Below are 13180 nucleotides of genomic sequence, written 5' to 3' on the forward strand. Positions count from 1 at the left end.
ACTAGAACATGCACACTTAAAACTTGAAATGAAATGAAATGAAAACAAGAAGGAATAAGAGAGGAGAGGATTTATATACCATAAAGGAATTCAATAACAATTTAATGAAGAGAGAGAAAGAAAGAGAGAAAAATCGTGTTGTCTCTAAGGTTGGCATCCTTTAAATTATTCTGCGTGCATATGACCAATTAATCTCACTTTGTTAGGATGCATCTTTAGTGTCTAGTAACAGTAAAAATATAGCTCAATATCCTTGGGCTATGAGTTTAATTTCTCTGGAATTGTAGACAAGATATTCAAGAAAAAGTCCCTGTAAAGATTATTATTATATCTTAGATACCACAGTTCTAAAGGGAAAAGATTTTAAAATATGATTTGTAAATTTATCATGATTAAGTTTTATATGTATTATTTATTTGCATACACACTTGAACATACCTCAAATACAAAATTCAAGTTTAACTCAAAGTAACTTGAAAATAACTCACAGGCACTCTAATCATCGGTAGTAGCTTCTTCATTATATCATTCACTGTATCTCTGGTTGTTGCTGGTACACATAAAGGCTATGAAAAGTACAGAGAAGCGTGGTATAAAATAACTTTGAACCTCATGATTACAAAATTAGTGTCTAATCATACTATAATCTACAGTCTGTAATACAGAAGAAACAATTAGTTTTATTTCCTTGAGTTAAATCGGAAAGACTGTCAGTCTACCATATTTACCACAAAATTAACTATGTGGGTACTTGGAATTCAAACATAACTGTAACAGGTTGTATATAATAAAGGATTACTAAGTAGCCATGGGTGCAGGAGCACAGAATCCTGGTTTTCTCTTGAATTATGGCCATGGAAAGCAGGGAGGGTGGTTAACACAGAGCAAAACCCTTTCCTTCCTCTCCATCCAGACTTCATCATTTTACACCATTTCATTCATACACACCATGAGCTCAGTTCTAGGAAAATCAGGATAAATAGCAGCTTCACTTAAGAAATGAAACAAGACAAAAACAAACAAAAATAAAAAAATTATAAACAAAACAAACAAAAGATGAGTGAGTACTCTCTTCATATCATGCTTTGTATACAGTTAGATAATGTACAGATATACAGCACTGAAATAAGTAATGGTGATAGAACTAGGAACCCGAAATAAATACTTTAGAATTACTCCATCACTTAATACTGCCAAGAACAAGCAAGGTGCTTGTCTTATTAGCTCTCTACCACCTCTCACATTTAAAAATTCTTCCAGAGACCTAGGAAAACATCAAGAAGAAAGTAGCATTAAATCAAATGATACGAATCTGAGAAGATACCACTGTTACACTGGAATCCTAATACATTACCAAAGTGTATGACAGTGAGTAGATAGGTATATCTTTATGAAGTTAGTTTCTACAGTATCAGCTATTTGCCATAAGCATTGTAAGTTTCTCAGAAACAATCCTTTATGTAAGAATCATGACACAGTGCTGCCTCCCAACTATCTATGAACAATCTTGACCCAAGACCAAAGGAAACCACTTCATAAGACATCTCTTTCACAGAGTTTTCTTTAGTGTCTTCTAACTGCTGGGCATAACCTATTACCCTGAAAATAAGTGTTTGTTTGTGTGTGTGTGTGTGTGTGTGTGTGTGTCTGTGTCTGTGTCTGTGTGTAGTGTGTGTGTATGTGTGTGCGTGTACTGAAAATTTCTCCAAGACCCTATCATAACATACCAGTTTACTTGAATTTTATGAGCAAGGACATCTCACACTACCTGATTTTATATCTTGCTATCCATAGAGTAGCAATTAGGCAAAAATATCTTAGAATGTGTATGAATAGCTATGTTCTTGTAGTTTTAATGTAAACAGGAAAAAAAGCAATGTGAGTATCTGCTCAAAATGTAGAGTTAATCATCTAAAGGTGAAAACATAGCTCATGATTCAGAAATCATATATTCTAAAAGAATATATTTGAACACCACATACATGATCACACATGCATGAAGACACACACACTGACACACACAAATGGAGTATAATACATTAAAGCTTCTAATATTTTGTTGAGTATGTCAAAACTTCTGTATAATTTAAAAATAACAAAGTATTATTATAGAAAACCACACATGAGGTAGAGAAATAATTCACATAGATTTTAATTCACATTATTGTAAAATATTGTGTTCTCAGAGAATTTTGAATATATTAAGATCTAATTAATATTTGCAAAGATGTATACATTTCTTCTTGATGGTGATGTTGCTTATAGAACAGAAACATTTCAGAGACAGACTTTTTAACCAAAATAGTTCTAAAAATAATGTTTTTAAAGCATGAAAATGAAAGAGATGGGAGGTTTTTTAACATGTTAAAATATTTCTTGACTCATGGTGAACCAGGGATATGTAAGTAATTCTCAGAAGATCAGCCTATGATAGATCACATGTTCCTACTATGAGGAAAAAATTAGTAATTGTTCAACGATACAAAAAATGTTTACTGTATAAAAAGGAAGTATACACTCAGATAGAAATAAAAATCCTGTAACTATTGAAATTATGTATTAATAAATAATGTGAAACAGTGAGGTTTTGCCATCACTAAGGTATGAATTTCAAAACAGATTACTTATAGCCATCAGGGCATGTAGAAAAATGCTGTCCTCCAGCCATGGCATAGGCATTGACTCATGAAGACAGTGTAGTTAATTGTTATCTCTACAATATTAGGTCAAAACTCAGTATTTTACATATTTGTATTTGAAGTCAAGAATAGGAGAAGACATGCACAACTTAGGGAGAAGTTTGGGGATATCTTGGGATTCAGGCAGGGGACGAGGCAGTGGATTTCTATAATTATATGAAATTATCAATAAAGATGATTCTAAAATCATTTCCATCTATGTTTTAAAATATCAAGAGAGTCTGAGAAATCTACATTCACTCCTAAGAATAATTTAAAGAAGTAAAATTGCGAGGACAAGAAATCCATAAGTAAGAATAGTAAAAACATTTTCCTAATTCATTGAAAGGAAAAAAATACAGGACTATCTTAAGTGTAATGAAATACAGGGATGATTCAAAGAACTCTTAAACCTAAAAGGCCAAACTGTAAACAAAATACCAAAGAAAACCACCAAAAACTGGCAAATACATGAGTGATCATTACTGAATAATCACTAGGGAACCTGTAGAAAGAAAAGTGATGGAGGATATTTATTCAAATTAGAAGAATGTTTTTATAAACTGAAAACATCTCTTCAAAAACAAAAGGGAATTAAACATAGCATCACATGAAGAAAGACTGAAAAGTGTCTATTACTAATCTTCAGAAATACAGAAAATGCTTTCAACAATTAAGGCAGGATAAAATATGAAAGCACTAGAGTTGTGGGTGAAAATAAGTAAAAATGTTTCCTTTAAGGAGTTGGATCTAAGTCACAGCAGTGTTGTAAGACACCAGGGAAATTGCTCATGTACAATGAGCTTTTGCCACAGCTGACATCAAGCAGCAGAGGCAAGAGAACACTTCCCTAAAGGACTATCTGCTCTTCTTCTCTTCTCTCTCCTGAAGACAGATCTAGTTCAGCCAAGCTAGTGAGTGCTCTCCTAATTTATCTCACTGGATAGAAATTACTTTATACTATACTTTTCTCTTTAAGTAGTGATTTTATAACCTAGAAAGATGTGCAAAAGATGCCCCACCATGCCACAGGGGTCAGTGTTCCACTATGTTCATAGCAGACTTATTTGTGATAGGCAGAAGCTGGAAACAACCCAGATGTCCTACCAGAGAAGAAAGGATCCAGAAACTGTGCTTCATTTCCTGTTACTCAGCTATTAAGAAGGAGGACATCCTGAGTTTTGCATTCAAATAGATTGAGCTAGAAAATATCAACCAGAAGTGAGGTAACTCACACCCAAAAATGCAAGGTATGTTTTCACTAATGATCAGATATTATCCAGAAGAAAAATGAAAGAAAGAAAGAAAGAAAGAAAGAAAGAGAGAGAGAGAGAGAGAGAGAGAGAGAGAGAGAAAGGAAGGAAGGAAGAAAGAAAGATGATAGATAGATAGATAGATAGATAGATAGATAGATAGATAGAATGTACCAAATACAGTCCACATATCTAAATAATGTCAACAAGCTAAAGGACCCAAGTGAGGATTCCTCAGTCCCACTTGGGAGGTAAAAAACAATCTCAGGTGGGGAGGAAGAGAGGGACCTGGGAAAGAAAGCACGCAGGGGTAGAAGAGCCTATGAGGGGAAGAAGGGACCAGATTTGGTACTGGACAAGGGAAAAGGACTGAAGCCCTGAGGGCCAACAGAAAGAATGGAAACAGTCAGCCTAAGGAGGTAGGAAGTACTGGGGATCCTCCAAAATGCACCAGAGACCTAGAAGGTGAGAGACTTCCAGGACTCTAAGGGAGGGACCTTAGATGAAATGCCCAACAGTAGGGAGATGGAATGTAGAGATCCCGCCTCCAGCAGGAAGACAGGGCATCAAGAGAGGGAAGTCATCCCACAGTCAAACTCTGAACCATATTTTTTCCTGTCTGAAAGAACTGCAGGGATAGAAACGGAAAGAAGCCTGAGGAAAAGAAGGCCCAGCAACAGGCCCAAGGTAGGATCTAGCTCAAGGGAGGTTCCAAGGCCTGACACTATTACTGAGGCCATGGAAAACTCACAAAAATGTATGTAGCATGACCACACTGCAGATGACCCAACAAGTAGCAGACAAGAGCCAGATGCAGATATTTACACCCAACCAATAGACAGAAGCTGCTGACCACTGTGGTTGAATTAAGAAAAGGCTGGAAGAAGCTGGAGTGGAGGGGACCCCTGTGGGAGGACCAGAAATCTCAATTAATCTGAACCCCTGAGAACTCACAAACACTAAACCACCAACCATGCAGCATATACTAGCTGATATGAAGACCCCAACACATATACAGTAGAGGACTCCTGGGAATGAGTCAGTCAGAGAAGTCGCACACAACCCTTAAGAGACTGTAGACCCCAGAGAGTTTAGAGGCCTGGCTGGGTGTGGGTATATGTGGTGGAGACATCTTCATGGAGACAGGAGATGGGGAGGAGGTATGGGATGTGGAACAGTTGGAGGGTGTACAGGGGGAATGAAATCTGGAATTTAGAATGTAAATAAAAGATAAAAAAGAAAAAGTATGAAGATCAAATTGCGTGGTGATCATTATACACATCTTGGTAAGTTGAGTGCAATTTCAAAAGTGATATGTTCAAATATTGACTCTAGATACTTATTATACCCATTAGCATTTATAAAAGTCAGAGAGATGGTGATCCTCTGGGCTACATTCTGTTCTGCTTTACAGTAGGAATGGTCTTCAATGCTCTGCATGCTGCATAACATTTAAATTTATGATCTGCACTAAAGCCAATAGTGAAAATGGAACAATAATATAAGTATTAGAAAAAATAGACAAGTATTTAATAGCTGTGTGTGTAACTCAATGATAAAATTACTATGTAGTACGTGTGAGGTCATGAGATATATTCTAAGCTCTGTACACACCTATGAACACACACCAATGGTAAGTTAATAAAAATATTTCTAAACAGAAGATACAAGAAAATGTATCCATATGCCTAGAACATTCAACTAAATAAGAGGATCAAGAACCATGATTATGTACTGGGCCTTCCAGAGCAGGTGTCAGGATGCGCAGTAAGAGACGTCCTGAAGGAGCAGAGGACAGAGGTACAGAGATAAAAAGTTATGATCCATGTGGATGAGGGGAGGAAATTAATTCTTGATAATATTTTGCTTTGCTTAAGATTGTTTATGGTTATCTTATATAATTATTTGATTAATCAGAAATATTAAATAAATGATATTTGAACAACACATAAGTTAATATATAAGAAATAAGAACTTGGGATGAAGCAGCTTAATTTTAATATTAGTAATCCTTGGCTTGGAAATGTATGCTGTTGCAATTACCTGACTCAATTTTCAGTCCTTTAAGAAAAAATATTTACTTTTTTTATCTTGCTCTATAATGTGGATCAATATTGCTTCATATTTCTTTCTAGATTTCACATATAAAAGACACAAGTCTACATGCCATACACTTACAACTTTTCCATATACATAAATTCTTACTATCTCTCCCCTCCACCCTCTTCTTCTGTTTCCATCTCCATTACTCTACAAACTGCCTCTCTCTGCTAGTCATGACCTTGAAATATCAGTTTTGACTTCCACATACACTGTCACAGGTTGGGATGTTCTCGGTGAATATCTGCAGTGAGAATGTTTTCTTGATACCCTTCTTGGCTTTATCAATGGCTCTGCTCAAATGCAATAAAAACACAAAACATAGTAAAATTAATTTGTTAGTAGTTTCTTTTAAGCTAATCACTGTCAATATTTTATAAGTACCGTCTTAGTGTTAAATACAGGACAATCAGTTTAGCAATATGCATTATTGGATTAGGGAACATTTAAAAATGTTTCAGAACCAAAACCTCAGTCAGGTAATAGCACACTGATCTAGGAAGCACAGCATGTCCTCAGAACTTTTTGTTTGCAAGGTTGTTGTCATCCTGACTACATCTGGAATGAGCTACAATCCAGAAATGGAGGGCACACCTGTAATCCAAACCTTGAGGCTGGAAGACACAGGCTTTTGACTTGGACCTTGACATGGAGATCTTGAGGCATAGGTGCCATGAATTGCTTAGTCCCAGGCAAGATAGAATTGGCACACCCACCCATGGGATTAATATCCCAGAAGACTGAGGGAAGTGGATCTCTGAGTGAAAGGTCTGCCTGGAACAAAGCAAACTCCCAATCTAGGCATGGTGGTACACACATCTGAGCCACACCTTCTGATGGAGGGCTACATAAGGACATTGACAGAAGGCAGACTTTGCCTGACTGCAGTTACTGCCAGCACATCTGTTGATATCTACTTCTTCAGGATTCCAGTTTATACAGGAGATCAGGTGAAACAAACTAGCCTCATGGACTGAAAAACTACTAGATTTTTTGATTTCTCATTCACAGCTTCCCAATGTTGGGTTGGTTGCACTAGAGAATGTAAATCATTACAGTAAATTCCTTTAAATCTGCTTGACCTCAAAAGAGAAAGTAGCAGATGGTTTGGATGCACACGGTAGACTAACATCTATGAAATGGAATTTAAAGTAAGACTGAAGAGTACTATTTACTCCAATAGAAAGAGGAGACAATGAATACAGAACTTCCTCAAAATTAAATAAAATATGCAGTAGACAGGAGACTCGAAAGCAGTATCCAGTGATCATCTAATCAACAACATACTTGGAGACAGGCTACCAAATATAATTTTAAGAAAGAAATAAAGCACAAACTGCAATTCCCATATCTGTTACAGAATTAAAGTATAATCACAAGTAAAATACCTTTTCAGAAAATAATACCATTGATCTTTCTCGTCTTTCGAACTGTAATGTTAAAAGAGAGAAACAGGATTAGAGACTTGAGAATGATATGATTATTTCACATGAAAATTATAAAAATTATTATGAGCCAATGGCCACCATGAGGGTGCAGTGGTAGATGGTATTCCCCACATGACGGCCCTTCTGAATGACATGATTTATGGAACACTTGTATGACAGGAAGTTGAATATAGTGTGGAAGCTAGTTGGGAATGTCAAGACTTGACCATGTTCTAAGAGCTGTGTGATTATGCCTGGGTCAGCAATTACTCCTAGCATCGGTTTCATATATATAAAAGGATAGTTAGTTGTTAGACATAGGTAGGAGTGGAGGTTCTTGGTTCTGTGAAGGCTGGATGCCTGAGTTGGGGGAATATGAAGGCAGGAAGATGGGTTTGGGCACATCCTCATAGAAGCAGAAGGAAGGGGGATAGGATAGGGGTTTTCTGAGTGGGGGAGAAATGGGGAAAGGGGATAATATCTGAAATATAAAAAACATTCCAATAAAAATTAAAAATTCAAAAAATAAAGGTGTATACCACGAAAAAAAAGAGAAAAAGAAAAAACGCCAGTGTTCTCTTAATGTGAGGTCATGTTCACACAGAAATGTACCATGATTCATAGAAGACAGGAGATCCTAGAAACTAGTACTTCATCTGTGTGTCATCACATTAAATCTCCTGGTATAAATTGATAAGACCACCACTATTCTACTTTAGCATGTAATACTCTCAATTAAGATGGATTAAAGATGAACTCACAATGCTAACATTTTATAACTGCAAATTCTATGTGGAATCAGTTAGAACTCATTGATATTTGACACAATCACAGTGTCTTATAGTCATCAACATTATCTTGTAGTTCAATGTTTTTCTTATCCAAACAGCAACCCTTACCCAATGCACTACTACTCTTCCCCATGTTCACAACCCTATGTCACGTATAGTTTTTCCATCTGTAAATTATGTGTACATTGTTTCCTCGTCCTGAAAATAATTATCCATGCTGCAAAATCTTTCATTCACAGAACTTTCTTCTCCCCTTTTCCATGGTTCAAACATCTCTAACTCAACCTGATTTTCTATGGAGAAATCATTCCTGCCCAAAGACTGGCACATTCTTGTTTGTGCCTTTAACTATTCACCCACTCTATCCTCCAGGTGTAACCAGTTTTATCAGAAGGGTGGCTCATGCTTCTACCCTTCAACCTACACACACAAACATACACAGACACATATATACATAACTTATTGAATGTCAGTAAAATAAAAAGTGATGTTATTGCAAGAAAACATATTGTTACATGGTGATATTTAGGGGTTGGTTCTGATGCTGTGATCAGGAATCACTGCATGTGAACACTGAAGGTAATGTTTTCCAATTGGGGAATACTCTAGAACCATCAAATACGAGAAAAATTTGAGTTCGCAACCTGTATACAATCAGACTAAAATGGATTTGTATTTTGCAAACATTCTGGTTAATTGGTTTAAACTGTGAATTATGAAGCATTAACTGGCCTTCAATTTATATAGCTATCCTAATGTGAATACAGGTCCAAACTGTAGGTCTTACCGAAAGATGACATAAAAATTTCCAGTGGGCCAAGATATGTAAAGGGTCTTGGAACTACAGTTTTCCTTTCTTCTGACAAGGAACACATCATCCAAGGCCCACAGGTTATTCAGTGGGAATATACACTTTATCTTAAACTTCTTCCTTTTCCTAGAAAGAGAATCAAGTATATCTGTTAGTTTGATTTGCATTGTAGTTGTAATCGCTTGTAGAAATACCCAGTTCTTCCTGCCCCAGAGCACAACAGGACTCCTTCATTTTATCACTCAGGCACAGTTCAAACCATGGTAGATGGAATTCAACAAATCATGTGTTGAAAGAAGTTACTGGATACAAGATTCCCAATGCACACAAATTGACATAGCCTGATTGATTTTGGATGAGAGAATGTGAATGACTAATCTATGAATATACATTGTGTATGCATATGTGTATATACATATGGCAGTTTTAGAAATCCATGTGTTTCAAGATTTCTTTCATCAGTTTTGTTTATTAGTAACCAGTTTGCTTTATTTCCTTAATTTCCATAAAAATATTAGTTAAGATTATATATTTTAATTAATTATATTTAATAATCTTTCCAAAATAAACAATATTGAAATATTGCCTGACTGAATAAAATTCATGTTCCACATCCTTCTCTGTATATTACAGTGACTGATCAGGGTTGGCAGCCAAATTTACCAAATTGGTAGAAGGAGAGCACATTAAATTATTTGCTTTTTAAAATTATGTCTAAAACATTTGTCAAAACTATTGAGAAACATGTAGGGGGTGTCCACCAAACCTGAACCATGGTAGAGGAAAGAGAAGTTGCAATCCTGGAGAAATAAATTGTAATCTTTTTAAAAAATGAAGTAAAAGGACATAGGTTATTTTTGTACAAAAAGGCCTAAGTAAAGTGTAGCCTCTCATAGTAAGGAATGCATGCTGCATATACTCACAGGTTGCTAGACACAACCAGAACATCATTAAATAAGGATAGATATCTTTTCTTCCTTTCGTTGTAGCTCTTGATTTCCACAGGGCCTTGGCACAGCAAAGTTCGATGCATTTGTTCCATGTCGCCCTTAACAAGTTATTTCTATATCGAAAATATAGGATACTCCTGGTACAGGTCTCCACCTGACAGAACAAGATTTAGTGGATAAGTTATAAGACCAATGTTCATACTACATTTTGAAGAGTTCATGATATTAAAATGCAGTAAAGTTGAAAAAAATCTGAGAAATATTATAGCAACATTTATAATGATAGCAGTTAACATATGATATACATGTATGAAATTAAAAATGAATAAAAACGGAGTAATTGTAACTTGTAACAAATGATATCCTACTGAAAAAAAATATATGTGAATATATATATATATATATATATATATATATATATATATACACACACACACACACACACACACACACACACACACATGTCTTTTCTTTTATTGGCCTATATATCTGTTTCCTTAAGAAATTTCCTTAAGAAATTTCCTCTTAAAGTGATTGTCCCTTCTCCAAGCTGTTTTGAATGATGAAAACTTAGAAATCTACAAGTGTAGATTGTCTTTTCAAGGTGTATTTGGATTAATCTAAACAATTCAAGCCAAAGACTTCTGATGTTCAGTTGAGCTGTCAAAACTGTTATAAAAAACTCGATCTTTGTCAAATCAGCAAAACAAACAAAGAAACAATCAAACAAACCCTCCAGCTCTCAAAAATATATGTGAAGTTGGTTTTGTCCAGAATAAAGGGTCATTTCATTGACTCTTGCCAGTGGCTCCTGTACGGATACCATCATGGATTCTGGGCAGTAAAAACACTTGTACATTTTTAAGTCTCCACCTAGATTTCTGTACCTCTCCAAACCTCTCCATCTCCTGTGCTATGCTAACTATACAGTCTCCTCCATCTTTAGGAGTGCAAAGTTTCTCCTACTCAAGTTATCCCCATTTTCTCTCCTGATATTCTTCCTTCTCTAATACCCAGCCTTGGCCATAGCAAATCTGTTTCTTTTTTGTCTCTACTCAGAACTCTTCCACCTGCCTCTGAACATGATTCTTCTCATATCCCTAATAAAATTCTCCCCTGTGATACTGGAGTGGCAAATCTTCTGTTGGTTTCTTTAATGTGACCTGCTCAAATAAATGATATATTTATGATATACATTTTCTTTAAGGGAATATAATTCTGGCAGAAACATGTTACATCTTTCAAACAATATGCACAGAGGCACCATATCTTTTAATTGGAAAGCATTTAGGATTCCTGTGAATCAAAATGTCGAAGAGATATACCTGCCAACAGTTGTCATCAATACTTCAAACAATAATGTAAAACATATGACAAAAAATACCAACTCAATTTCACAATAAGCAAAATTGAAAGCAAATGAACATGTGTGGAAAGTAGCTCCTGTCATTGGAATTAATATTCAAATCCTTGGAAAGATTCCAAAGAACACAATATGTATTAGAAACTATGACAATCTGAAGAAAGCAAGCAAGTTATTAGATTTTGAATGTACCAAAAAAGTCTGAACAATTGTTTTTTAAATCTTTGTGGTCATGTGATTAAAACAATTGGGTTGCATATAAAATAATCCTCACTTATAAGTTGGGCAGATTTTTTAAGATTTATAAAATCCCTTCGCCTGTATGCTCAAAGCATACCTCTCCTCACAGAATAATTTTTTAGAGAAGACTGGTACTGAATATTTCTACAATGACTACGTATTCAAGAAACCATTGCTGAGTTGAGAGTTAGCTCATATGATCTGTAGAAATGAAGAGAGAACATTAACCGATATGATTAGTCTATTATGAGAATCTAATTAGTTATAAAATACCTTTTTTGGGCAGCCTGGAAGGGAGAACCTTTTAATAGACCTGAATTTTTTTATTCTTTTAGTCTTTCTTCCTCTTTCACTGAAAGATTTTTTATTTGATATTTTATTTATTTACATTTCAAATGTTATCCCCTTTCCTGATTCCATCTCCCCCCTTAACCTCCTATCCTATCCCTCCTCCTCCTTTTTTGCTTTTAGATCATTATAATTACATGCAAGTATTAAGGTCAGTTTTAGGTTGAGGAACTAGCTATACAATAGATGCAAATAGTCAAGGAGCACAATAAACCCAGATAGTAAAAGAACAAACAGGACAATAAACAGATGGACTTGAAATTTTATTTTGCTTTCCTACTCCTGAACACCAAACTGGTGACTGCATTTGGTAGACAAACCACCAAAGTCTGGGGGCTCTGTAGTAATTAGGCTGTAGGACCATTGTGATGTCAATAGTCTAAGGCTCATGCCATCTGACAAAGTGACACATGCATTTCCTTTCCTTATACTTAGTGGCTTTAAAAGTTTTTCTAGCAATTGTTGAACTGTAAGTTTTTGTAAGGAATAACATTTTCACAACCATGTAGAGTATGAAAGTCATAGGAGAGATCGAATATAGAGAAGAATAATAAATCAATAGAGAAGTACATTAATAGATACTCTTTGGGTGGTTTCTTTACTGTACTCTGCTCATATAATTCCAACACTAAAACATATATTAAGTGAATATCATGCTGCCCAAAACATATATCTTTCAATTAATATGTAGAGAGACACCACCTATTGCCTAGAAAGCAGTTAAGACCCATGAGATTCAAGGAGTCAGGAGGAACAGCAGGCAATGGTTATCATCACTCACATTCCACAATAATGTAAAGATGTTTACAAAAATAATACCAACTCAGTTTCATGATATCCAAAAGTAAATGAGTATGTTTTGAAACCGATTCCTTTCGACCTGGATGAACATTAAAATGTTGAAAACTTTAAAAAACCACAACATATCTAGGAAAAAATAACAATTTTCTGAAAACCACAGAGGTCATAGTCTCTAGGTTGAAGTCTGACCAGTTTACATCAAAAGTTTGTGTTCATAGTAGGTAAAAAACAATTAAATAGTCTAGAAAATAATCCTCTTTCATGTGCAAGATAGGTATTGTTTGAAGACTTATAGAAAACTTTCTCCTGGAGGCTCAAAGCATACCACCCTTTACCTGACAACTCTGTTTTTTTAGAATATTGGTACTAAAAATTTCTAATGAGTAAGATTTTATGAAGACACTGCTGAGGTAAAAGT

At 35.3% G+C, this 13180-nt stretch overlaps 1 protein-coding gene across 1 annotated transcript; it reads right to left on the minus strand.

Annotated features, from left to right (window-relative positions):
* Positions 1-121: 121 nt before the first annotated feature.
* On the minus strand, positions 122-10235 carry LOC143436016 (rho GTPase-activating protein 20-like). Its single transcript, XM_076919832.1, has 5 exons — positions 9984-10235; positions 9037-9186; positions 7420-7461; positions 6243-6324; positions 122-566 (listed from the first exon to the last, which is right to left on the minus strand). Exons 1-5 carry the CDS (start codon positions 10100-10102, stop codon positions 459-461), a joined length of 501 nt encoding a protein of 166 aa, XP_076775947.1. The 5' UTR covers positions 10103-10235; the 3' UTR covers positions 122-458.
* Between the last annotated feature and the right edge of the window lie 2945 nt (positions 10236-13180).

Source organism: Arvicanthis niloticus, chromosome 22 (genome assembly GCF_011762505.2).
Source record: "Arvicanthis niloticus isolate mArvNil1 chromosome 22, mArvNil1.pat.X, whole genome shotgun sequence".
Lineage (NCBI taxonomy): Eukaryota > Metazoa > Chordata > Mammalia > Rodentia > Muridae > Arvicanthis > Arvicanthis niloticus.